General features: G+C 37.3%; 1 protein-coding gene across 3 annotated transcripts in view; it reads left to right on the forward strand.

Moving 5' to 3' along the window:
* The window catches only part of MUSK (muscle associated receptor tyrosine kinase), a 101,273-nt gene that overhangs the window by 38,213 nt on the left and 35,891 nt on the right, over window positions 1–27,169 (forward strand). The window contains exons 6-8 of one of the 3 annotated variants that reach the window (XM_082404264.1): window positions 4,127–4,156; window positions 13,215–13,244; window positions 20,989–21,113. In XM_082404264.1, coding sequence (XP_082260390.1) covers window positions 4,127–4,156; window positions 13,215–13,244; window positions 20,989–21,113 — 185 coding nt within the window. The remainder of the gene's footprint in view (window positions 1–4,126; window positions 4,157–13,214; window positions 13,245–20,988; window positions 21,114–27,169) is intronic. The other 2 variants (XM_082404265.1, XM_082404266.1) reach the window with 2 other exon arrangements.

The raw sequence follows: 27,169 nt of genomic DNA on the forward strand, positions 1-27,169 counted from the left end.
AACAACCTGCCTTGAGTGAGAATTAGCTGACACAATATACAAAGTGATTTAAACCCCAGGAAATTCGATTAACAACACAATATAATAGATACTCTAAAATAAATATGTTTAAACTAAAGACACAAAAGGAGGAACAACAAAAAAGTAAAATACATTAGGAAGAAGAAAGGCAGTTCCGATAAAGAATTAAATATAATTTTAACAAATGAAAAATATAATGGTTAAAATTAAAATTCAGTTGTTGAATAATGGTATATTAGAGATAAAGAGATAATTCACACATTAGAAGTCAGCTCTTCAGAATTAAGAATTCAGTGCAGAGAGATGGGAAAGATGAAATTGAATTTAAGAAATAATTAAGGATAAAAAAAGAAATAATTAAGGATGTAAATTATAGAAAGAGAGAATAGAGAAATGTAAAAGAAGCTATACTCAAAAGCATGATGCCTGAGAACTTGCCAAAATTGATGAAAACTTAAATCTTCAAGTATGAGATGTACACCAAGTCCCAACAGTAAAAATAAAGAGCAGATATAGAAATACTTGCACACCCAGACACAGTATAATGAACCAAATACATAATGAACCAAACACAAAAAGGTGATGTTAATTATTAAAGAAAAGACAGATTACTTACAAAGAACATCAATTAGAATAACAACAATAGACAGGGTGTGGGAAACCAGCACTTACAATTATTCTTATAATTTGGTGTAGCCTAGTGGATATGTTTTTGGTTTTTTGTTTTTAATAACCATCAAACTTTAAAATGTGCATAGATTTGTCTCAATAATTTAACTTCTAAAAATTTATCTAAGGGAATTATTTACAGAAGTATATACTCAAGATTATCACAAAGTTGTTTATAATAGTAAATTTTTTTTAATAATTTAAATTTGCATCAATAGGAGACTGACATAATATGTGATGAAATTCCGTGTGACCATTAAAAAGGATGAGATTGATCTATATGTATTAATTTCTAAGACTTTCCACCATATATGTGACTTGGGTCTGTTTCCTGTCTCTGAATCTCATTTTCCTCATCTCTAAAACAGGGGTAAAAATAGGACCTACCTCTTAGGTTTTTGCAATGATTACATGAATTAATACTGGCACACAGTAAGCACGATATAATTATTTGCTGTTTTTATTAGTAGTAATTTAATTAATACTTACATAGTGCTTAACATGTACAAGGCACTATCCTATTTCTTTAGAAATATTAACCCATTAGAAATATTAATGTGTTCATAAGTGAAAAAGTAAGTTAAAGAACAGTATGTTATATATTATACACTGGAGTATAAATGCCAAATTGTTAATAGTCATCATCTCTGCATATAGAATTACATGTGGGGGTTGGTAACCTTCCATCATATACTTTATATAGCTTTATACTTTCTGAACTTTTATAAAGAGACCTTTATAATGAGGAGGAATTAATGCTTGTATTTATGCTTTGGAAAAAATGACTTCTTCTAAATATTATACTATTTTAATCAAGTGACATCAACCTTTCTGTTCATTGGTTTTACATATTATTTTTGTAGTTCTGTTGCTCCATTCTGCTCTAGAACAAACTCAGGGATGGGAAGAGTTTTGTCAAAGGCAATCTATCCCTATGTTGATTAGATATACACAACTCTTGCCTATTGGCTGAAGAACGTTCAGGGTGGGATCATGATAAACAGAACACGGAAGCTGCCATTTCCTTAGGGAGGGAATTAACCCATAAAGACAGTAAGTTGAGGAAGTAAGGGAGCCACTTAGATGGAGTGGGAAGTGAAAAGGTTCAGAGAGTGGCAGCTACTGGTGAATTCTCTTCTCGTTTGACTCTTCTTTCTTGATTATGGGCAGAAACCTGGAATTTATGATTCTGTAGTGGCTTGGAGGATCCAAACTAAAATTCCATATGGGTTCTGATTTCTCAGTGACTATTTTCTACACTTGGTTAGGTGTTATTGACTCATAAAGTAACATAACAGTAAGTTCACATAGAAAAGTGAAGCACTTCTGGGTGAGAACTATATAGCTATACTGATTTGCCATTGGCAGGGAAATCTCTGGTTTCCCAAATTCCATAGTCACCTGGAATGCAGAAAAGAGCTGTCAATCTCACAACTGTGGAGGCTCTCCCTCTGGAAATGTTAACCCCTGTCTCAGGTACCTCTGTGACAGTGGGCTTTAGGATAGGCCTCATGGCAGGATAAATGAGGGCCAGAGAAATCTGTATGTCATCTTTCATAGAAAATTTCATTTTCTAAATGTTCATTTTTAAATATTTTACCATATTTGGAGTGAATCTCACAGTCATTGGTTTCTTACAACAAGCATTGGCTAATATTTTGTTTCTTTATTATGCATTTTAATATATCTGAAATTGAGATTTGTCTTACCCAGCTTCTGCCCTCTAGCTAAGATGGTTCCTTAGCTGTCTCCAGATATGAGAATGAATATACAATTATAAAACAAAGATAAATCAATCATATTGGCTCAGAAAGATTTCCTTATATTTAACTAGAAATGTTCCTTCTGTTTGAGATCATTTCTTTTAATTAGTTCCTCACAGAGGTAAAAACATCATTTTCAGCAGCATAATTCTATGTAGTCTCCCCTCCCCCCTCTGGCCCTGAACAATGATACTTGCTGCATTAGTTTTGTTTGGTTGAAAAGAGACAAAGTGACTTCTCAGGGACCTATGGAAGGAATTCTCTTCTAAGTCAAGGGACAGCGTTGTCTCTTTCTCCAATCTACTTCATGTTCTACCTTAGGCATGTATGCATCCAAAGAATGATCCCTACTGTTTCTCCTATGTGTCTTTAACTGAAACAGTTTTCTCCTGAGTACTCCGAAGTACTCAGTACTCCAGAGTACTCAGTGGCAGGGCGATACCACCATGGAGTGTGATGATCTGAGTGGTAGAGCTGAAGTTTTCAAGGAGAGGCTGCCATCAGGGGAGGCTTTGAATGACCTCTGAAGTACCAGATTCTTATTTTACTTTTCCAATTTTGACCAGAGGGATATTCTCCCTTAAAAAATGTTTCATAAACACTACACCACAGAAATTAAACACTTCTAATACGATAATGTAATTATTCTTTTTATAGCCAGAAAGAACATTGTTCTGAGTTTTTTAATCGTTGGAAAGGATCCATTAAAAAAAACTACAAATATCTAATTTTCTTATATTTCCCTTATATTCTTACATATTTCCCTTATACTTCCCTTATATCCTTTGCCTTAATTATTAATGAAATGATTTATTTATTTGGAGCTGAGGGTGGATCTTATACATTCTGTGAATATCACATTCAGAGGAATCCTGCTTTGTGTATAGAAACTGGTTGAGTGTAGAATCCTTGAGACCCAAATTAAAATAGATGGATGTTGGAATGGATTGGGCTCCCTGCTAATTGCATTTTCTATTATTGCCTTGTTTCCTCTTGGAGCTTTAAGCCATTAAGGAAAAGATTAGGCAGAAGAGAGGCTAGAACCAAGGGTTCTCAGTCAGCGATCACCAGTGGGAAGAGGTGGCTTGGCATCAGTATAAAGCTGCAAATGAGAGCCCTAGAAGCAGACCAAGAAGAGAACAGAACCCTTCTACATAGAGGGTTATAGTAGGCTCCTCTAATGTTTAAACAACTCCTTATTTGCAGGGGGCCTCAAAAATAGACCCATGCCTCCACACTTGGGAGAGGCATTTTGGGGAGTGAGGAGGAGGGAAGGTGAGCCATTTGGCAAACTTAATCGGCTCCAGAGCAAGAGTTTCCCAACACTGAACAGGGCACTTTATTGCTGTCAGTCCCTTTCTCTGCAATCTGAAAAGCTTCACCATGTATCCTTAGGGATGACCTGGTCTATTGGAGGCTTTTGTTGCTGTTGTTGAAGATTTTTGGCAAACATATGCAGTATATAAGATAAGTAGAATTCTAAAAGACCAAAACAAATACACACATAGGATGTCCCAGAGGCAAATGGCAAGAGATCTCACTCTAAGAGATCAGGACTGTTTTCAAAAATGTTAGACTTCTGGCTGTCTTCCTTCCTAGAGATCAGACTTCCTTACTGCATCTAGAAATGTTTACATACATTTGATTTGCTTTTTCCTTTGTTTATGCTGCAGCTCTTAATATGACAAATGCCACAGAGAGAGGTATTTAAACCCCCAACGTGTGCTGTGCTCTCAGTGATTGCAGACTTAATAAAATTTGCAGTGGCCCTGTTCCCGGCATCAATTCTACCTGTTTGATGCCACTAACAGCTTTGATTTGCTGTCATGAGTACACTGTGTATTTAAAAACCAAAGAAAAGAAACAGGCATAAACCTTTGATAACCCGGGGGGCTATCATGGGGAAAATTAAATCTGCATGATTCATAGGGTGCATGCTCTAAAAGAAGGGTTTGACCCGTTGATTTCAACTTTAGGGGAGATTATGCTGCATTCTCATCTAGAAAGTTCTGTAGTGCTTTTGAGAAACAATGGTAAAGTGGTCCTTTAGTTGAAGAGTTGTCAGTAAAGTTCTCTAAGGACAAAAAAAAGTTATATAATGATTATGCACTGAACATATAATACTTCAAGGTGAAGAACAGTTAGGCCCTCTTTAATAGCTTTTAAGAAAAGAAAATGTGCTTCAAAGATTTGTCTTCAATTATTTAAGATAATCAAATTGATATGATGTTGACATTATATCGTTTGAAATGAAAAGTTATTGGGACCTAAAATATGCACCCTCTAATTGGAGTAAGCTTTTATTTTCATTGTTTAGGTATTAAAATGAGATGTACAAGTTCAAACATACATTCACCAAAAAAAGGAAAAATTCTTTCTCTTTAATGCATTAGTTCATCCAACAAAGATTCCTTGAGCAATACACCAGGTGCTGTATGAGACAGAGAAGACCATGTCATCACGGCTTAATTTCAAAATGTAGCTGTTTTGAATCATGCAAAGGTATCACAGAAAGCTATCAGGACTCTATGGCAATATGGAATTCAAATAGTACATTCACCTGTTTCCTTCAGAGATCAAATATGTGACTTTCAAATTTTAATTAGCATATTTATTTCCACCAATGATAAACTATACAAGGCATGATTTTTGGAAGGAACTTAATGTACTGGCTAATAACATGGCTTCTAGATTTTTGAGAAAACTGCCTGGGCTCCAGAGACTAGAGTCAACTGCTTAAGTTCAAACCGTGGCTCCACCACTTACTACTTATGTTAACTTCAGGTGGGTTACTTCGTTTCTTAGTGCCTCAGTTTCCCTACCTGTAAAATAAGGTGAATAATACTTTCTATCTCATAAGTTGTAAAAGGATAAACCTCAATACCATGTTTAAAGCTCTTAGAAGAGTGCTTGGAACAGAGAAATCACTCAAATAATAGTTATCAATGTTAGTTCTAGGACTAAAGTAACTTCAATACAACGAAAGCAACGACTTAAGCAACTGGAAAGACGTTTACAGCTCTTTACTCCACGTGTCATCTTTATCCTTGAGGTAGAAGCAATAAAGTTCAATGAAAAAACTAAATTTTTATTTAGAATAGAGTTGATGTTTTATTAACTTTGGTTCTATCAGAAGAGTAACCATCGACTTTAAAATCTGAAATGAGCCCTAGAAGTTATAGCTCAATCCCTTAGTCTTCAGATAAGGAAACTTGAGACCAGGAAAATGATTACTTTGCCTAAGTTATCCAAGAGCTTGGATGTCTTAACCCCTAGACCAGGACATCTTTCATTCCCCCATTCTTGAGTCTTTTCTTTTTCTATGTTTATGTTACATAGATCAGTACTCTGCCACTTACTAGTTACGTGAGGTTGGATAATTTACTTAACCTCTGCAAGTCTATTGCCCCCTTTGTGAAATGGGGGCAATATGACTTGGAACATAGAGTTCTTAAAAGGGGCTGAGATAGCATATATACGGTGTCTACATGGTAGCTCTTCGATAAATACTGGCTGTTGTTGGTATTGTTGTCTGTTTTTTACATTGTTATGAAGCTCGATGACTTCTATCCAGAGAATATTGCTGGTTAGGCTTCTCAAATTTCATAAATAGAATGTCAGCATTACCAACTGCTCCTCTTGCTTCCAAAGAACATAAATCTACCCTCAATCAGCAATGCTTCGTCCCTGCATTCTTGGTACTTGTTAGAGATTATAACTTTGGTTTGGCCCCATTGTGACAAGTGATATAAGGATGCTTATCTAAGGAGCTGTATGAAGATGTGCCTTTACCGGCAAACTAGAAATGGGCTGTTTAGAATCAAACTGTCCCCCCCAAAAAAGTATAAAAACAGGAAAGTCGAGGCAACCTTATTGCATACCCCAAGCTTACATCATATTTTATTCACTACAGAAATAGCTGTTTGCCAAAAATCTTGTTGAAAATATTGATCATTCCATCACTCACCGCTCTGCAAAACATCTTAAGTGAGAAATTGCTTTAAAAATTTAGTGCCTGGGAAGAAAACAATGGTCTCTCTTGAGACCATTTTGCTCTCCTTCCTGTAGTGAGAACTGCGTACTTTATTTTCTTTTACTTAATTTTTTGCCCTAGCTTGCATGTATCTCAGAATTCAGTTTGAAGCTTAGTCATAGTATCCATTACACTAAACCAACAAGAGGTCTCCTTTTCTTAAAACTAATATGTTGTTATTTCATTTAATTTACTGTCACATCATGGATTATACTCACTTCAAAATTCTCTATGAAAAGAGATGGAAATAACAAAGCTGATAGACGAATGGAACTCTTCCTCCAAGGTAGTGGTTTCCAAGCATCAGTGCACATCAGATCTTATTTAAAGGCATAGCTCTAGGTTGCATTCCCCAGGGATTCAGATCTGATGCGTCTCTGTTAAGGCCTTTTAACAATCTCCCAAATGATCCTTACATAGGTAGTCTATGAACTACACTTTGAGAAACATTGATTTAAGGATTTCTACCTGGAATGTCTTTATTCCAGATGAAGCTTAAAAATTTAAGAAGAAACTTAGCTTATTCACCATTAGTATTAGGATAGCTTCAAATTTATTCATTTGTTGAGTGCCTACTATATTCCAAGTAGTGAGGTAAGTCCAAGGTTACAGAGATATATAAGACATGGTTCATTTCTTGAAAAGTTTTCAAATTTAGTGAGGAAGGTGAACATGCAAACAAGTAATTACAGTAATTAAAGTTCAATATATTTGCAATGATAGAAGTTTGGGCAGGATACATGCACAGGACAGGGGAGACAGTGAAAGGTCAGGGAAAGCTTCAGAGAGGTGAGGTCCCACAGGGCTTTGATGGATGAATGGCAGCTCATGGTACAGATCATATCTCAGTGAGGGAGGGGAAAAGGCAGATTTATCATGCTAGCACAGGCACACTGACCCCTAACCAGGGAGTCAAAGATGGACTAAAGAGTTTGGGATAGTATCTATTGGAGGTGCCATGAAGACCAGAAGGAGCTGCAATTTGACTCACAAGCTATTTGAGTTTATAGTCTATGCTATCTTTCTTGGGCATAATTTTAAAATGGGTGTATATCTACCATCTCATCAGCATGGGACCCTACAGTTTGGAGGCCTATCTATGGTCCTATTGGAACATCCAGAATCCCATCTCAAAGGCTACAGAAATGTTCCCAAGCCAAGCCACTTTAGACAACCAGGATATTACAGTGTCACTTAAGATTAAGGTTGTAACTCCTGTTTCTTTTCCCAGCTAAAATTTCTGGTCAGCTAAAAAATAAATAAATAATTTGAAAATGCTGGTTGTTATTAAACTTCAGCTTCTTTGACTACTGTCAGAGCTCAAGTATCTTCCTTTTCACGCGATTAGGTCAAAATGTCATTTAAAAGTAAACGAAGATTTTGATAAATATACTGTAGTTATATACAGTGTTAATATCGGAGGAAACTGAGTGAAGAGTACCTGGGAACTTTTGTATGCTTCCTTTACAGCTCTTCTGTAAATCTAAAATTATTCCCAAATAAAAACCTTTTGAAAGGGTAAACTAATAACGACTTCCGTCCTCATCATCAAGCTGTTTAGCATCTCCTCCCATTAAAACCAGAAGATAATTTTTTTAAGAATGAAAAAAGTGAATCAGAACCGAAATTCAACTTTTGTCTTACAGTTAAACTTGTAATGTATTTTCAGAACCATTTTAACAAAAATATTCCTAATAGTTGCTGTAGCTACATCGAGGACTGAAGTCAAAACAAGTTAACTTTGTGTGGCTTTTGTCTGATTTCCTTGGTAAACATGTCTTACTCACAGTCATTATTCACCATCCATATTTACAAGCTAGGAAGATGTTATTATCTCAAAGGCCACAGAAATGTTCCCAACCCAAGCCACTTTAGAGAATTGAGATGTCACAGAGGCAGGCCAGCCTGACTTGGAGGAGAGAGTCACAGTTTGTGAGGGTACCATGTATGTTTTTCTAAAGGAACTTGCGCTCCCATCCCTTCAGAGATGGAGCCACAGTGGATAAACCTCTTTATGCATTGCTCTGCTTCAAAGGGGACAGAAATGTAAACAGTGGCAGCACACCAGGATCGGGTTTCTTTGCTTTAGCCACCAAGAAGTCAGGAAAGGAAAACCAGGTATTTACTTAGGTTTATCATTACTATTGTCAGGTTTTCTTTTAATGATTGGAAAACAAAAGAAGAATCTGTTCAGAAACAAAGTACCACAGAGCCTCACTGTGATTTCTTTTCAACCACTCCTGAGCCATTTTTTTAAGTATAAAATTAAAAATTAAAATGACCTTTTTTGTTCTTTGTGGTGGTTGTCTACTAACAGGAATCTCTGACTCAATAATTCTTAAAATACAATGCTATATGAGACACATGTAGCCTATTTAAGAATGGAGTCAAATCATCTAAAATTGATTAGCATCTATGTTTTAATAATAGGGCCTGAAGAATGGATTTCTCTTTCTAGAGTGATTCTTCTCGGATAATTGAGGAATGGATTTAAGCACAGGCTTTTAACACCTACAGAAAGGCTATTCAACATGATCAATATCTGGGATGCAGCCAGCTAAGGCAGACTGAAATTTAAAAACAAGATAAAATAAAATAACCTTCTACCTCTGAAGTCAATTGGAAGAACAGCTTTCATCAGTCAGGGAGATACCAGAGAGACAGAAATAGCAAGCAAGCAAGCAAGAAAGAGCTAGAAGACATGGCTTCAAAATTAGCCTTCAGTACCTTCTAGCTGTGTCTTAGTTGCTGTATTAACTGGTTTGTACAAATCATTTCACTTCATCTTCTTCATAATTCTATGAGTTGGGAGTCGATACCTACATTTTCTGCGTGAAGAGGCTGAAGTTCAAAGAAGTTGAGCAATACCACAGATCAAACAGCTAATAAGCAGTAGAGTGAGGACTCAAACCCAGATCCACTTGCCTGGTTTGTTTTAAGGGTATTATATATAACTGTAAGGAAACAATTCTAGTAATATGATTTTGATTTCCCAATTTCTGAGTATGTCCTTAGAAAAAGCCCTAGAATGGTATTCTTAGAGTACCAGAGATTTCCTTAAGATATTGCCTAAGAAGAAAATTATAAATGATGCCATCCTACAAAGAGCAAAGAATGTGCTATTTCAGCCTCCATTGAGACTTCAACTCTAGATAGCCAAATTCCTATTATCTTCTTGGCTTTCCTCACTTTTACAGTCAAAAGAATGGAAACCATCTCACAGGTCTGCCTGTTCTCTCTTCTGGTTTCATTTCTTTCTTTCTACAAGATCTACATGACCTGTATTGTTTTACTAAATATATTCCTTTTATTTCTGCCAGCCAGAGAACCTTGATGGCTTTCCCTCCTTCCATATAACAATACATTTCCCCTCCAAACTTCTTCTCCCATCAACTAATACGGTGAACTGAGTAGGAAAAACTTAATTGACCTTAGAATCAAATCATATTTACTCACTCTCACACACACACACACACATATTCAAATTGGGGAGATAGACCTTAATAAAAGCAAATATAGAAATGAGTATTGGGTATTCAGGACTTTCAGTGGAACCAATGACCTGTTTTATTATATGAATGCAAATAAAAACTTATGCAAATTTAGATTCATAGAGGTAGAGTATTTAGAAAGAGTCTTGCTATTCCTTGAATTTGTGAGACTCTAGGTATATGTTAGTTTTAGTTCCTGGTACCACAAGATAAGAGGATAAATTACGAAAAGAGGGAAAGATAAGAGGTGGTTCAAAAGTGAGCAGTCAGGATGGTAAACTGGGGCTAGCAAGCTTGGAAAAATGAAAATATTTGATGGATTTTTTTTTTTTTTCATTTTTGTCCAGTGGCTAGAAGTAGGAACTAGGTCTTGGCGGGGGGGTGATTATAAGGAGACTGATTTTAGTTTGATTTAGAATATATGTGTATACATTTTAAAAACATAGTTGTTTAAAATGGGTTGATATGATAATGCTGAGTTCCTCATAAACCAAAGTATTCAAGAAAATGATGGATATCCTCTTTAACTTGGATGTTGATTTTATCTCAGATTATTCCAATATGAGAAGTCTCAGATTCTCTGTTCTAAATGTCCTACTGAACAATCCCAAGAAAGCAGAGATGGAAAATGAATCACTATCCAACTCTTTTTTAAAGAATTTCCTTTTTCTACAAGAGACTGTGCTGGACTTTAGGGGAAAAAAGATGGCAAAAGCAAAGTATGCTATGCTATTCCCTCCTCTACCCCCTACTCCCCACCCCCCAAAGATTACAAATCACATTGGAAGACAAGACTGATGCAGTACACATAAGGCAATTAAACGAAAATTTAACAATTAAGTGGGAATAAAGACCATGAAACAGAATATGTAAAAATTGATAAGAGGTAAAGCAATCAGTTTAGAAGACAAGAGGGATCGTGGTAGGCTAGGCAAGCAGGATACACGGAAAAACTAGGACTACAGTTTGGCCTTGAAATAACAATCTCATACACTGAATGCGTGTACTCAACCTTAAATAGTTTGCAGGTATTCTTGCATATTTGTCTCTAATTTAAAGTAACCTCAATTGTATGTGCATGTGTGTGAATGTGAATGTGTATATTAACACATAAGCATATGTAAATATGTATATATAAAGATGCATATTTGCATTTGTGTGTAGAAAAAAATTTTGAGAGTCTATTATATGAAAGTATAATTTCTGGTGGAACTTCCAGACCTCCTCCTAGGAAAATGGCAAATCTTAGACATTCTTTCATCTTCCGAGTTGGTTCTACATATCTGCAGTGGAGGAAATGGGTGCATTAGTTCAAAACTGCTTCCAATTCCAAACAAATCAAGTAAAATGAACAATAATAACAATAGTAACAACACGGTGAAAGATGGCAAAGGAAAATCAGCATTGCCCTCAGAGTCTACTTTAAAATACAGCCCAGTAAAAGATCACTGGTGTAAAATTAAAAGGAGACTGAGGATTTACCTGTACTTGCTCTAGAATCCTAGTGAGAGTAGTGTAAGAGATGAGTAAATAAAGTTCTCAAAACTTACTAAGACCCTTCAACTTTAGTGGAACAAAATTTTGGAGGTATAGCAGCCAGGTAATAAAGACACTTAATATTCCCAGAGAAGTCCCTTGCCCATCTCAGGCACTCATAAATAGTTATTTGGCTGGTGAAAAAAAAGAAAAAAGGTTTTTTTCTAAGCTTAGAAATAAGCACAATTGTGCTGACGAACTAGAAAGACATGCCCAGCCCAAAGGCATTCAAATATAATTTTTCAGGTCCAATCTGGTCCAACTATGGACCTTTATTTATTTCTTCTGATTAAGGTCTGTGTGGCAAACAGGGAATCTCTGCAGTTTTCAAGTGTCCAGATGACCAGTTTTTAGCATGGGAAAAAACTCATTTTTAGCCAACATGACCTTGATACTTAAAAAAATAAAATAAGAATGTGCCACGGACTTGATTGGTGGAGGTAGGGAAAGTTCAGAGTAAAATCTAACTGGGAAATTATATGTTCACTTAAATTTAAGAGTATTGGGTATTAAGTACCAAAATGAGGCCTTCTCACTGTGATGCTAGGTTAGAACAGAAGATTTGGTGTCTGAAAGTTGGAGTGGCATTTCTGGCTCTGCATCTGCAGCAAATCTGTGAGTCTCAGATTCCTTGTCTGGAAAATGGGCTGAATAATATCAATCATGTACAACCACAGAGATATGGTGAGGGTTAAGTGAGATAATGTACAATGTGTGTGAAAGTCTCCATAATCTGTAAAGAATTATACCAATGTATTCTTATCATTAAAAGTAGTTAACAATAGCATTGCCATTTTATACTAAAAACAAATATTGTACTTGGCTTATCACTAATTCAAAGAAAGGTCTATTCTAACTATACTCCAATAAAATTAAAATATTTTTTAAAAAACAAAGAAAGGTCTAAATTGACATGAAAAAATAAATCTTCATGATAGAAAAATAGAGCTTCATGTGGGCTCTACATCTGATATGGTTGTATTAAACATTTTGGAACAATTAATTTGGTGGTTGTCTCTTTTCTAGGATTTTTAAAATTCTAAAAATTCTCAATTCTGTATACCCAATTTAGATATTTTTATATTTTTCTTTGTAGCTTGCTTTACTGTTTTTTTCCTGAAAGAGAATGACTTGCTCCTCTCTGCTCTCTGAGCAGCCTCTGGGAATTGATACAGAGGAGAGAATCTCTGTTGGTTGTAGGCTCTGTTCTGCAGACACCCCCTAATCCTCTGTTTACCACAACATGAGTCTATTACCATAGAAATGATAGCTGAGATCCCAGATTCAACATCACTGACTTCACAGCAGGGCCTCGTAAGCGGAGAAGCCCCGCTGACAAGGAGAAGCACAATCACTACTACTATTATCAGAAGAGTAGACAGTCTGTGGCCTTGAAAGAAAGGGTAATTGTCAACATCGCAATAAAAATGCATGAATGAGCTGTGTTGTTGGGATATGCTGTAGCTCATTTTCTGCGTAACACTGCCTGACTAAAAGTAATGATTTGAAATTTTATGTCATTTAATAGTTTGCTTTTAAAAGGTCAGCAGTTTCACTTGATTGCATTTGTCTCTCATTGAGATAAGAAACAAGCAGATTCTAATTCATCTTTACAGTGCTGTTTCTGTGCTCAAAGATTTCCCTTTTCATGATGTGTTGTTTTTCTTTGTGTTTGTTTGTTTGTCTTGTTTCTATTAATAGAAGAGAGTGAACCTGAGCAAGATACTAAAGGTATTTTTTTTGCTTTCTGCACTGCTTCTTTTTAAATGTATGGTTCGATTCCATTGTTTATTTCTCTGACCTTGTAAACAACTCTGAGTGCCATGATTTTGTAAGGAAATAACAAACGATGTACGGGGACTATTAATTCAGCATTTAACAGTGTTATTAGGTGGGCTGCCTTATTACATAATATAGTTATTGAGCATTTACTTTTATTAAGAAAAGTTTGAATCAACAGAAATGTTTAAACTTTGTACCCCAAACTCTGAAAATGCAAACAAAATGAAATGACGTAAATCAGCATGAGAATATAAATTTCACATAGATTGGAATAGAAAGATCCTCTGACCAAAAGCCTTGGGGGGACAGGAGGTGAGGGTGTCGCAATCTTTGGAGACTTGTAAAAATGTCAAGGTGCCAGCTTAGGTTTTTACTATCATTACTTGAAGTGGACAAGTATTATGCAACTGCTCCAAACCAAACCAAATCAATCAAACTGTTCTAATCTAACTTTTGTATATTTTGGACAAAATTCACAAGTTCTCATATAATACAGTTTGGCTCTAGGAATAAACCCTAGGGTGGTATTCTTTGAAACAGCACCTCCTTATCTTAGTATTTCAAATAAGGTATCCGAGATGTCTTCCTATTTCTAAATATCAGGCTGCTTATAACTAAATTTAGATAAAATTATTTCACCTGCTCCTGTGTGGTTTTGGGGGGGTTTGTTTATTTGTTTTTTAGTTTTTGTTTTTGCTTGTTTTCAATTTACTCCTGTTAGTGCTGGTTTGAATCAAGTAGCCTCCAAGACCTCTTTAAGAGAAGCTAGAAAATTAGAAAGAAGGAAAAGAACGAAAGAAAACATTCATGCAAACTTATTGTGTCCTTTGAAATAATTGCTCAGAAATAGAATTTATAAGGGACTTCAGTATTCTCCTGGTCCTACTCGCTTACCAAGAAAAGAGAGGCAATTCATCTCAAGCCAAACTGCTTATTAATTTCAGGATTTAACTTGGGCCCCCCACCTGTTAGGCTTTCCATTACCCCACCAGGGAAATTTCAGAGTGTATAATGGCCCTACTTCCCTATTACAAATTCAGATTACCCCTTAAAATGACAACCAATAATAAACTTTATCATATATCTGAAAGTGCTTTGAAAAATGGAACGAGATAGATGGGGCGGTGTGTGGGGGGGGGGGAGGAGGGAGGGAAGGAAGGAAAAGAAAAGAAACAGAGAGAGAAAGGAAATGAGAATAGAATACGGTTATATTATACAGAACTTTGGAATCACTGGCTGCTTAAGCCCAATTTTGGATACAGGATTCTCAACCTGCAGTTAGTATTGTAAACTTACCCCAGAGAAAGTAAAGCCCAAAACTCAGGACTAGATACCATGAGAGAAAACCCAGGGATAAATAGATTGCCCGTGTCTATTTTACATGTTGCAGATGAACAATAACGTGCTTGCCCATAGGAAAGCAAGTCAGAAACAGCTCACAGTGAATTGAAGAATGATGGATAAAACTATTTGTAGAAAGAAGAGTTGGATAATTTTTTTCTTTAAAAATCCACATCAAAACAATTGTAAACATTTTCCAAATTACTCAGTAATGTCATGCCCCTTCTATTAAACAGCTTGTTTATGCAACAAAAACACTTTTATATTGTCTTTCATGCAAATAAAAGGTAAAATAGGGATATTCAAGGGACATTTATTTGAAATGAAACCTATCACATTACTTTTAAAATGGATGACTTAGAACGAATTTTCAGTTTGTGGCTACCGCTAAAACAATGGGAGTTTATTATTGAACTATGTTTAAGTTTATTATTACAAGTATACTGTTATCCATGGGGTAGTCTGGCATTTATTTTTAATGGCAACTGGCTTTATTGTTTTTAATGTTTGATAAATGTGGTGAAATTTCCTTCTCCATCCCTTCACCTTTTATGCTTGGAACTGGTAACAAATACTGATGGGTATAAAAATATTAGCTTTATTGCTGATAAAGCTGGATTGAAAAATAAAGCTTCCTCTCCCTTCATCCAAGAATTAGAGTCAAGTGATCTACTGATTCCTCCCCACACCTCCACCTTTCACCTGGAGTTGTAGGATGGAGAAGTCCTGACCTGGAGAACGTACCTACTGCATATTACCCCCATACCCTTCTTGTTTGCTGGGTAGCTGGCAGAAAGATGGCCCAGAGAGGATTGAGATACTCATCATATACACAAGCACTTTTCCCCAATCTCACCAATCAGAGGAGTCACTCATTCAACAAATATCTATTGAGTGCCTACCATGTACCATGCAGGGCTCTGGATCGATTGATCAATGAACCGACCAATGATCTGTCTATCTATCAATCAGCTTGTGTTAATGAACAAAGCAAGCTTTACCCTTCTGATGCTTACATTCCAGGAGAAGAGACAGCCAACAAACAAACAAACAAATCAATACTTATGACATGGTGTGAGGGGGATGTGTCGAGAAAGCATTATGAGAAGACATCTGAGTCAAAACCCAAAAGACGTTTGCAACCTTCTTCGAGGGAGGGAAACTGGCAGGAAAGGTGTAAGCTATCTTTCAATACTGAAAAAAGAGTCAAGTTTCTATTTTATCTTTTGGCAAGAATGTGGGAGGGCAGGAGAGACCAGCTTCCTTTTATTTCCTGGCCTTTTTTTTTTCTCTTAACCCATCAGACTTAACAATGAAACCCATGATCAGCCAAGGGTATATCTGCCCCCTTGGAGCAGGAGACCAGCAGGTTGTCAGCAGGACCCTACATTCATGAAGCCACCTGCAATGCCAATGGTGCTCCTTTCTGTACCCTCCTGTGCCCCACTGGACCTCCCAGAAGGTTCTGATATGGGACAGAGCAGCACATTAATTAAATTAACTCCAAGGCTACGTTGACCTCTAGAACAATGATGGACTCTGTTTTAGTTACCATCGCACATAATTCTTAACTGTGTTGTGCAATGTGGATCATCAGAGGTTTTGCAATGAGCCCAAATGATATTCCAAATAATGTAACGCCAGCCAAAAGAAGAGAAAAAGCCATAAATTACAAAATAAATAAATAAATAAACAAACCCTCCCTTATTATTAAATTCCAGGAAGAATTGAAAGTCCCCAAATGAAAATTCTTGCCTTTGTAAATTAAAGCAGAAAAAAACAATCTAGATTTCATAGTTTCTTATGCTTCTCATCTTCAGCCAGAAGGCTCTCATTCAGGTTTAAGGGCACACTGACTATTGTCATCTTCAGCAGCTGCTGTCTACACTTTTCCAGCATTCATGGAATTGAATTAAACCCACTCTCAATCTTTCAAGGATCCTGCTTTTTTTCCCAGATTCTCGAAGGCAGTGGGACCCATAAAATGATCATTGCAGTAGACTCAAATTCAAAAAATTCTGGACACACAAGTATAGCCCCAACTCCTACAAGAGTTATTTCAGCCAAATGATGAATGTGGACTCAATTATGTTGTGCAATCTAGGTCTCCATTATTGTTGCCAGAAAACATCAGAAGGAAAAGAATCCCTGGGTGTACCCTCACTCGGATGCCAGTCACTCTGTGTTAGTTGTCAAGGGTCCACAACCTGTGAACTTAGACTAAGTTGGGAGAAATCTCCTATCAGGTGTTCAGATGGGGTACCATGTTTGTCGCTCTGGAAGAAATGTACACTGCCTCCTAGCTGGCTTGTCTTCTTGAGAAATTTAGACTTTCCAATGGGGACAGCCTCTGTCTTCTAGTCTTGATTGACACTTCCTTTGGACCCATCCAGCATTTTGCAACTTTTTAATTTTCCATTTCACCTTGGAGCCTTGTTTTTCTGGAACTCCAACAGAGGTGCAGCCTTCACCCCTATTTTAAGAAGGCAGTTTTATCTCTCACCGCCAGGCTCTCAGAACTGGCTCCAAAATTTGTGGACCAGGTGCAAATGACAGTGAGGGCCCCTAGTTCAAAAATCACTTATAATTTCAAGACACAGGCAGCAGAAAAATAAACGAAGTATGGGGCCCTCTAAGCATGGTGCCCTGGGGAACTACACAGGTCACTCGCTCTTGGAGCTGACCCTGCTGACCACCATAATGACTGCTATTCCTCTTGCTATGGAGTTTTTCAGGTTATAACTATTGCCTGCTAGGGAAAATTTTCCCTGAGTCCCACATTTTGTTTCAATTTGGAATCATCCCCCACAGAGCTCTGATCTAAAACTGTTGTGGTTATTTCTGAACTCTTAGGACTGACATCTCTGACAAATGTTTTTCCTCAGAACCTTACCCTTCTTCAGGTTTTAGGTTTTCTAGTACCTTATTCTATTTCAATGGCAAAAGAGGAACGTGTCCCATTGCATGTTTCTCTGGAGCTGTAGAGTAGGCTCTACTGCAATTTTTAAACTTTTTAATGTTAAAACTTTTCAATCTTACAAAAAAGTAGGTACAGTAATATATTAATAGTAAACTCCCATGTTCCCATCACCCAACAGCAACAATGATCAATAGTCTACCATTTTTGTTTTATCTAACCCAGTACCATTTTATTGCTGCTGGTTTATTTTAAAGCAAATCCCAGACATGAATTCAATCAGTCCATGTGTACTTTAAGGCTTTTTAACGCAGTCACGTTACCATTTTCATTACCCCATCCATCCCCAGTTAGCACTAATTTCTTAATACCATTTACTACCAGGACAGTGCAATTTTTATTTGATTGTCTCAAAAAACTTCTTTTTACATCTGATTTGTTGCATAAGAATCCAAATGAGAATTCACACATTACATTTAGAGCTATGCCTCTTAAGTCTTTCTCAATCTATAATAGTTCCCTCTTTTTCTTTTTTCCCCCCAATGTTATTTATTTGCTGAGGAAACAAAATAACTTGCCCTGTTCAATTGTCTATATTTGGGATACGATTGAATTGTATCCTTATAATGTTGTTTAACATGTTCCTCAATCCTCTATTCTTTTGTATATTGGTAATTAGACCCCAGGACTTACTTCAAATCAGGCTCAATTTTGTGTTTATTTGGGGCAGGGGGGAAAATTCAGCTTCCTTTTAAACATTAAATCCACTTTTTTTTTTTTTTTCACACTTTTGCCTTGAAGTTGGCACCTTCCTTCCTTTTTCTTTCTCCTGGCTTTAGGGTCCAACATGTGTATTTCTAGCATGCTCTTCTAGATTCCACCTCTTAGAGTCCTCAATATCAAAAGATAGAAAGGTGAGTTCAGTGATGTTGAGCATTCTTTCATGTGTTTGTTGGCAATCTGTATATCTTTAGAGAAATGTATATTTAGGTCAGAAATGCAAATGAAAACCACAATGAGGTATCACCTCATACTAGTCAGGATGGCCATCATCAAAAAATCTACAAACAATAAATGCTGGAGAGAGTGTGGAGAAAAGGGAACCCTCTTGCACTGTTGGTGGGAATGTAAATTAATACAGCCACTATAGAGAACAGTATGGAGGTTCCTTAAAAAACTAAAAATAGAACTACCATATGGCCCAGCAATACCACTACTGGGCATGTACCCTGAGAAAACCATAATTCAAAAAGAGTCATGTACCACAATGGTCATTGCAGCACTATTTACAATAGCCAGGACATGGAAGCACCCTAAGTGTCCATCGACAGATGAATGGATAAAAGAAGATGTGGCACATATATACAATGGAATATTACTCAGCCATAAAAGGAAACGAAATTGAGCTATTTGTAGTGAGGTGGATGGACCCAGAGTCTGTCATACAGAGTGAAGTAAGTCAGGAAGAGAAAAACAAATACCGTATGCTAACACATATATATGGAATCTAAAAAAACAAATGATTCTGATGAACCTAGGGGCAGGACAGGAATAAAGACACAGATGTAGAAAACGGACTTGAGGACAGGGGGAGGGGAAAGGGTAAGCTGGGACGAAGTGAGAGAGTAGCATCGACATATATACACCACCAAATGTAAAATAGATAGCTAGTGGGAAGCAGCCGCATAGCACAGGGAGATCAGCTTGGTGCTCTGTGACCACCTAGAGGGGTGGGAGAGGGAGGGTGGGAGGGAGTCTTAAGAGGGAGGGGATATGGGGATATATGTATACGTATAGCTGATTCACTTTGTTATACAGCAGAAACTAACACAACAGTGTAAAGCAATTATACTCCAATAAAGATGTTTAAAAAAAAGAAGATGATCAATAGATCATGGGCGTTCGATTCTTGTGGTTAAGGACAAAATTTATATTTTCCTCAAATTTATTATGTTCTAAAATATGATCAGAAAATACAAGGTCCAATTACCATCTCTCTCTAAAAAAAAAGAAAGGTGAGTTCATCTGAACCTGCAAATCTGGAATTAGAACTTGCAAAAAGCAAACAACTGTCAAACAAATCATATCCTCCTATATCTCCTTGAATTATGTAACCCTTTTAAAAAGGTATTCAGAAATCAGACTAACTTCTAATACAGCTGAATTTGATCTAGCCTTGGCCTGTACATCTCCTGTCTACTATATACTATCTCTTCTGTACTTTCCTTTCGAATACAGACTCCACAAATTTCACAGTTTTAGAAGAACTAAGCATCAAAGCCTGGTGTTAATTGGAATTTCATAGTCTAATATTATGTTCTGTGTTTAAGTCCCAGAAAACAAAAGGCGAGAGCAAAAAATAAAAAATCATGTTTCCAGTGAATGGGCAATTAAAAGGATTCCATAATGGTCTAAAGAACACTGGATTTGAAGTCAGAGGACTTGAACTCAGGTTTCTCACCCATCAGTTTTATTACTTTGGGGAAGAAACTTAAATTACCTGGGATTTGGTTTCTACATCTATTTAATAAGAGGAGAAATCTAGTTGATCTCTGAAGTCTCTTCCAAGATTAGTGATTCTGTGATTCTAAGTACCCTTCAATTTATTGTACATTCTAATCCTCATCTCCACTCTTCAATTAAAGGTAAAATTTCTTTTCACACCAGAAGAACTTCCTCTTATCTAGTTAGTGGGGGTTCAGCCTCAGAAAAGAATATAAATTACCCATTCTCCTGCCCACTTTTGTCTAAAATATTCCTTTTCTTTTTGACCCTGTATGCTCATCTCACTCTCTGAAAAGTTGGACAGATTTTGTCTGTCCTCCCACTATGATACAGTTGAAGATGTATGTAAAGCATTAATTAATTAGTTCATTAATTCAATTAAATATTATTACTTTGGTAAGCACTCTCCTAGGTACTGAACAAAGCAGGCAAGGGTTTTGGTTGCTGAGGACTCACGGTCTACTGCGGGGAGACAGACAATAGACAAAAAAATAAATAACTTCAGATAGGGGTAAGGTCTATAAAGACAATGAAACAGGATGATGAAAAAGCGAATGGGGGGAAGGTTAGACTTTACGTTGGGTGGTCAAGGAGGCCCTTTCTGAGAAAGTGTCACTTAAACAGAGACTTAGATGATACAAGGAAACCACCACATGAAGATCTATGGGATGAGTGCTCTAGGCTGAAGGATGGCATGGGCATCTCTTAAGTTGGGAACAAGCTTGGTGTATTCTGGAGCGGTGAGAAGCATAGGGTCATAGCATAAATGGCTTAGAAGCCAGGGCATAGCATTTGATATTATCCTTAAGACAGAGGGAACATGGAGGATCCTTCACAGGAGAACATGATCTGATTTGCATTTCTTAAAGACCACTCCAGCTTGACTATTCCCTGTAGGAGAGTCACTCACCACTTCTGTTTTCCTAACAGTTTTTGCCAGAATCCTGCGGCCTCCTGAATCCCACAATGTCACCTTTGGCTCCTTTGTGACCCTGCGCTGTATAGCAACAGGCATCCCTGTCCCCACCATCACCTGGATTGAAAATGGAAACGCTGTGAGTGCCAACTACATGGAAACTTGTCTGGGGAAGACACACTGGTGGTGAATTTCAGGGCAGACCACTTATTTATAGAGTTACCTTGACCTCTGTCATTGGTCCCACCTGCATCTCCATTTTTCAAAGCCTTCCAATATTTTCATCCTAGAAGTCACTGCCTTAGAGACTGAACTCCATAGGTTTACTTCTTTCCTTGTATCATGGGGATAGTAGAAAGTCAAATTCATTCTTTATGCTTTTGTGTAAAAGGAAAGTGGTATTAATTCCTTCCCACACAAAACTCATCAGTTTAAGAATTAGTTCACTGTTGGAGCCTACTTTGATGAAAAGTAATCCAGAATAATTCTGTTAGTGCAACAGAATTTTCTTTTCATTTCTAATACTGGTAATAATAACTAATATATAGTATGTGGTTGCTATGACAAGGCCCTGTTCTAAGCACTTTACATAAAAACATTCATTTATTCATTCTACAAATATTATTGAGCATCTCCTGGGCATCAGGCATTATTCTAGACATTGTGGATACAGGCATAACCAAAACAGGTAAAGTTTCCTGCCCTCAAGTTGCTTACATTGTGATGGGGAAAAACAAACAATAAAATAAGCAGATGGGAGAATCTATAGTCTATGTGCATAGTGTCAAATGCCATGGAGAAAAATAAAGCAGGAAAATGAGAAAATACAATCTCAGGGGAAAGATTCCATTTTCAATAAAGTGGTCAGAGAAGCCTTATTAAGATGGAGATACTTGAGCAAAGATCTGAAAGAGCTGAAGGAGGAGGCTATGTAGATAATGGGGGGTGATAACCAAGCAAAGTCACTGAGATAAAGGTGTACCTGGTATGTCAGAGGAACAGCCAGTAGGTCAGTGTGGCTAGAGGTGAGTGAGCAAAGAGGAAAGAGGTAAGGGGTGTGCATAGGGGTTGTAGGTCCTATAGGCTTATACAGGTCAATTGATACAATTTGGCTTTATTTGAGTGAGACAGGATGCCATTGTAGGTCTGTTTCTGTCCTCTGTTTTCCTGCTGACTCTTTCATTGTGTTTTGTTTCCTTGTTTGCCTAGTTATCTTTGACTACATGCTGTTCATTGTTTTGAGAAAAAAAAAATGTCAGAGATTAATTTGAGGTCTAGATAAAGGTTCTTTCCTCCAGAGAATTTTTGTTTGTTTCTGCTAGGGACCAGGGGCTACTACTAATCTTAGACTGCCTTAAACTTGTTATAGTAAAGTAACTTGTAGTCTTGTTCTTCTTTAGCTCTCGAATTAAATTTTAGGTGCCATTTAAAATTCACATCTTATTTGGCAGTATGTTTTGTGGCTTTTCCGCAAAGCTGTAGGAGTTGTCTTAAGCCTCTCAAAGTAGTGTAAAGAGATGCCCTAAGAAAACTGGGGAACTGACAATATGACTTTATTAATTTGTCTTAAACTCTGTGAAAACAGTTAATACAGAAAATGGAAAGACATAGGCTTTTAAAAAATTCAGTGTTTTCAAAAGGCTCCTATGAGTTTATAACTGGAACATATATGATTATTCTCTGTTGGAGTTGAGGAGTAATAAAAAAAAGCCAATGGTTAGAGTTAGTTTTGGTCTTATTGAGATTCCAACTTCATCTTTCAAGATGTGATTCACAAAAAAACAGAAAGCAAACTGGATTCTTCGCCAGAGATTCTAAAACAGGAATGACATAAACGAATGGTAACTTTCTTCCAGGAAGAAAGCAAAAGGCCATCTGCAGTTCTCATGGTCAGAGAGAGTGTTACTCTTACAGCCAAGTCTTGTTCTTGGTGCTACTATCCAAGTCCAAATAGAAATCGAGATGACTGCCCCGTGCTGATGCAAATCACAGGAACTGGAGGAAACTGCAGGCGTTTAATGTTGGACGAGTAGCCAACCAGAAAAGTCTATTGAGGAGAACAGGGAAGGGCCAAAGCCCTGGTATCATTCTGGGTGGGCGGGATTAAGACAAATGCAGAGTTGGGAGCTATTTGACACAGAATAAAACAGAATTTTCACCTGTGGCTTTTCACTAATTATAAGCCAGTGAACTAACTTCATAACACACTACCAAGTACAACGAGTACTTTAAAAGATGTGAATGCTCCTTTTCTCCTCCTCCATGAACATGCCAATAAACTAAAACCCTGAATGATTACAGCCAAAGAACAAGAGAAAAGCAAGCAACTTACCCCAAAGCCATCAAGAATTCTTTTGCTTTTATCCTATGGAAATATCATTCATTTTTCATGAAAATTTGTAGTCTTAGATGAACTCAGAGTGAGCAATAATATCACTTTTGTTTTACAACGTTGGAAATAATAGTTTGGTGTGGCTACAGCAGAGTTTACTTTTCTAAAAGAAAATATCCTTATATTTTGATAACCAGATTTATTTAAAGTTATACCCATCTCTCTATTTATTATTTTGGCATTCAAATAAAAAATGTAGAAAATTTGCACATCTCTCTTGCTTTGTCCAATCAATATAGTTCCTAAAATATGTTAAAAGTTGAATCATTTTAACTTATTAGAAGAATTTTATAAAATAAATAGCCAAATCATCTGTGTTGAAGATTGTGGTTTTTGAATTTCCTTAAAGGGAGGCTCACCTATATATTATACGTATTTTAAAAAATTTATATGATTATTTATTTTTGGCTGCGTTGGGTCTTTGTTGCTGCGCGCGGGCTTTCTCTAGTTGCGGCGAGCAGGGGCTACTCTTCGTTGTGGTGCACGGGCTGCTCATTGCGGTGGCTTCTCTTGTTGCGGAGCACGGGCTCTAGGTGCGTGGGCTCCAGTAGTTGTGGCACGAGGGCTCAGTAGTTGTGGCTCGTGGGCTCTAGAGCGCAGGGTCAGTAGTTGTGGTGCACGGGCTTAGTTGCTCCACGGCACGTGGGATCTTCCCAGACCAGGGCTCGAACCCATGTCCCCTGCATTGGCAGGCAGACTCCCAACCACGGCACCACCAGGGATGTCCCTATACATATTTTTAAGAGGCAGTTTTTTGGTTTAAAGGACACGAGCTTTGGAAACATCTTCTCTCACTAACTGGGTAAACCAAGATAATTACATATATCAAGTGGAATATATTAAGTTGAATATTTCAGCAGCCAGATCGAAAGAGGTCAATATTCATAGCTATGTTGATCAAAAACAGCATGGGAAATTTTCTCAATTGTTCCTTTTTCTATGATGCATAGACAGACACTATTACAACTCCCTAAACATGGACCGTATTGGGCCACATCCTAAAGGTCCCTGAGACAATCCTAGCCAGCTGGGACTATTTGCAAGACAAGGTCATAGAAGCCAGAATACCATTCAGAGGTTTCTCTATGTTGAGGTCAAATCATGATGAAGTTGTGGGATTATCCATAACTCGGGATAGATTCTCTCCAAACAGCATTATTAATATATTAACGATATGTAAAATATATTCCACCTATATTGCCTCGCTCAGAAGGCTTTTACTTACGATAAATCAGGTGTGAACTAATATGCCTATTTAATAGAGTTCCTGTTCGATGGCCTCATTTGAGGTCACTGTCCCAACACCACACACAGAGCAGAGAGCTGTTTATCCAGCTCCTTCAGGTCAGTATGCCTGGGTGACTTGGAGAAATACCATATTTACTCTAATACCAGATAGAGTCACCTCAATTAAGTCCTCAGCTTCGCCTCAACATACCTTGGTCAAAGCGCCCAGGAATAATCTGAACTCATCATTTTGAGCTTTTAAACCTGAAGAGCAAAACGATCAAAACGCAGGGCAAAGGGCTGTTTTGAATTTTAGGTCATCAAAAATACTAAACTGTTGGTCAGGCTGCTCCATGAAGAAAGAAAAACAAATTCAAACGATGACTAACAAGGCCTGCTGTGCGTGAGTCACAAACTGAATCAAGCCAGGCCTCTGGAAACAGGAGGAAAAGCTCATAGGAATCACATAATAATCAGGCAATGAGCCTCAGAACTTGCTGGTCTACTCGCTGAACTATGTCAGCACCTGGATGACGTCCAGGAGAAGAGAGGTCAGGCGGTTTAAAACTCACTTCTCTTTCCTCCCAAGAATGTTTTCAGTGACCTTGAGGAGTGACTTTCTTAGGTGTGAACATGAAAATCGTGGGAGTTTAGTCAGCATTTGGGGGATTACTCGTTTCTGAGTTGTCTCCCAGGCACTGACGGTACAGACCCGCTTCTTGAAAGAGGGAACGAACTTTGCAAAGGAGGAAGGTAATTGTTCTACGGATTTCACATATATAAACTGGAAAGGGATTATATTTATAAACAAAATATCCTGAGAGCATAAGGCATACTGACTGACAGAGGTTTGAGGTCTTTAGCTTTTTTCTCATTGTTGCTTTGTATTAAAATTCAGGGAGAGTCCAAAATTGTATTTCACCAAAAAGCACCTACTATATAGCACAGGGAACTCTAATCAATATTCTGTAAGAATCTATATGGGAAAAGAATCTGAAAAAGAATGAATATATGTATAACTGAATCACTTTGCTATACACCTGAAACTAACAGAACATTGTAAATCAACTATACTCCAATAAATTTTTTTAAAATTATATTTCAAATTGTTCAATCCTTTCCATCTAACTTGGACACTCAAATCCATAAGAACTTGCACCTCTGATAAATATGATAATGATGAATTCGGTTTGAATTCCCAACTGCATGTATGTCTCTTAAAGATACTTTTCTCTCTGCCTTGTCAATTTCTCAGAGTCCAGGCTGCTTATCTGGGGAAAGTGCCACAATACTTGATCTGACCTGGGACGTTTCCCCAGTTAAGGTAAATTGATGCTCACATAAACCAGTGTTTCTCATAAGGAGACTAATAGCTCAGGTAAAGAATAAAAAGACGAAGAAGCTAATTGAACAAACTTTCACTGCCTAGTTGCTACAGAGTGCTGGGTTCCGGGGCCAGCCAGCCTCCTAGCAGCAGAAGGATGGAAAGTTGGTCTCACCTCAGGGCTTCCCTCCCCCTTGCTGGTCTAACTGTGAAATCTTCCCTCATGTGAAACAGTAAAATAACTGGCTCCAAGTTTTTCATTCTCTACTAGACAGAAAGATCTCTTTCAAGGCCACCATGGTACTCATCCCTACTCCTCCAAGATAAGGTCAAGGTAAACCATCAGCTAATTCCTTGATTGTCATTCCATTCACACGTCCCTCAAACCAGCATTTTCCCCTCATATAAGCAATGATAATTAAACAATAATTATTGAAAAGACGGTAGAGTGCTTAAGAAAACAGTGAAGAAAGAATCACCAGTTTAAGAAATGCCACCACTTTAACAATGACATTTAAGTCAGATATTTGTTTTGTTCATGGTTGATTTGAGGTTGTTATTACTGTTCTTGTTTTCTAATAACTCTATTCTGTTTTCTAGGACTAGGGAAGGCACTAAAGCATAATGATTAAAAGCACAGGCTTTGGGGTCAGACAAGCTAGGGTGTAAATTGGATCTCTGCAACGCAACAGAATGTGCTAGGCAGCTGTCTTTCTCACAGAGTTGAATGCTGACAGCTAATAAGCATTTACATAAATTAACCTGTCAATTATGTGCTAATATGGCATTGATAGCCTGGCTCTTTCAGGACATTTGATTTTCTGATTTAAGTAATGAGGCAGAAACAGAATTGGCTTTACAACCATTGTTTCCTCATAACCATTCACCATTTGATGTGCATTTATGGGGAACTGAACAGGAATTATGAAAATAAGCCCAAAACTCTATAACCTCTCATAATTGACTCTATCTTCAAGACAGAGAGACATATCTTGGAGGATCCACACAGTATATCCTTTCCTACCTTGCATTAGTTATCTATTGTTGTATCACAGACATCCCAAAGCCTAATGGCTTAAAACAATAACCATTTATTAATGCTCACAAGTCTGTGGGTCAACCGGATGGTTTTGCTGATTTGGGCTAGGATTGCCTGCTCTTGCTGATCTAGCTCCTGTGATTGGCAGGTTGATTGGTCTGGGAGCTGGGAGCTGATTGGTCTAGAATGGCCTTACTTGTATATCTGGATGAT

This window comes from Balaenoptera borealis (assembly GCF_965194805.1).
Source record: "Balaenoptera borealis genome assembly, chromosome: 8".
Classification (NCBI taxonomy): domain Eukaryota; kingdom Metazoa; phylum Chordata; class Mammalia; order Artiodactyla; family Balaenopteridae; genus Balaenoptera; species Balaenoptera borealis.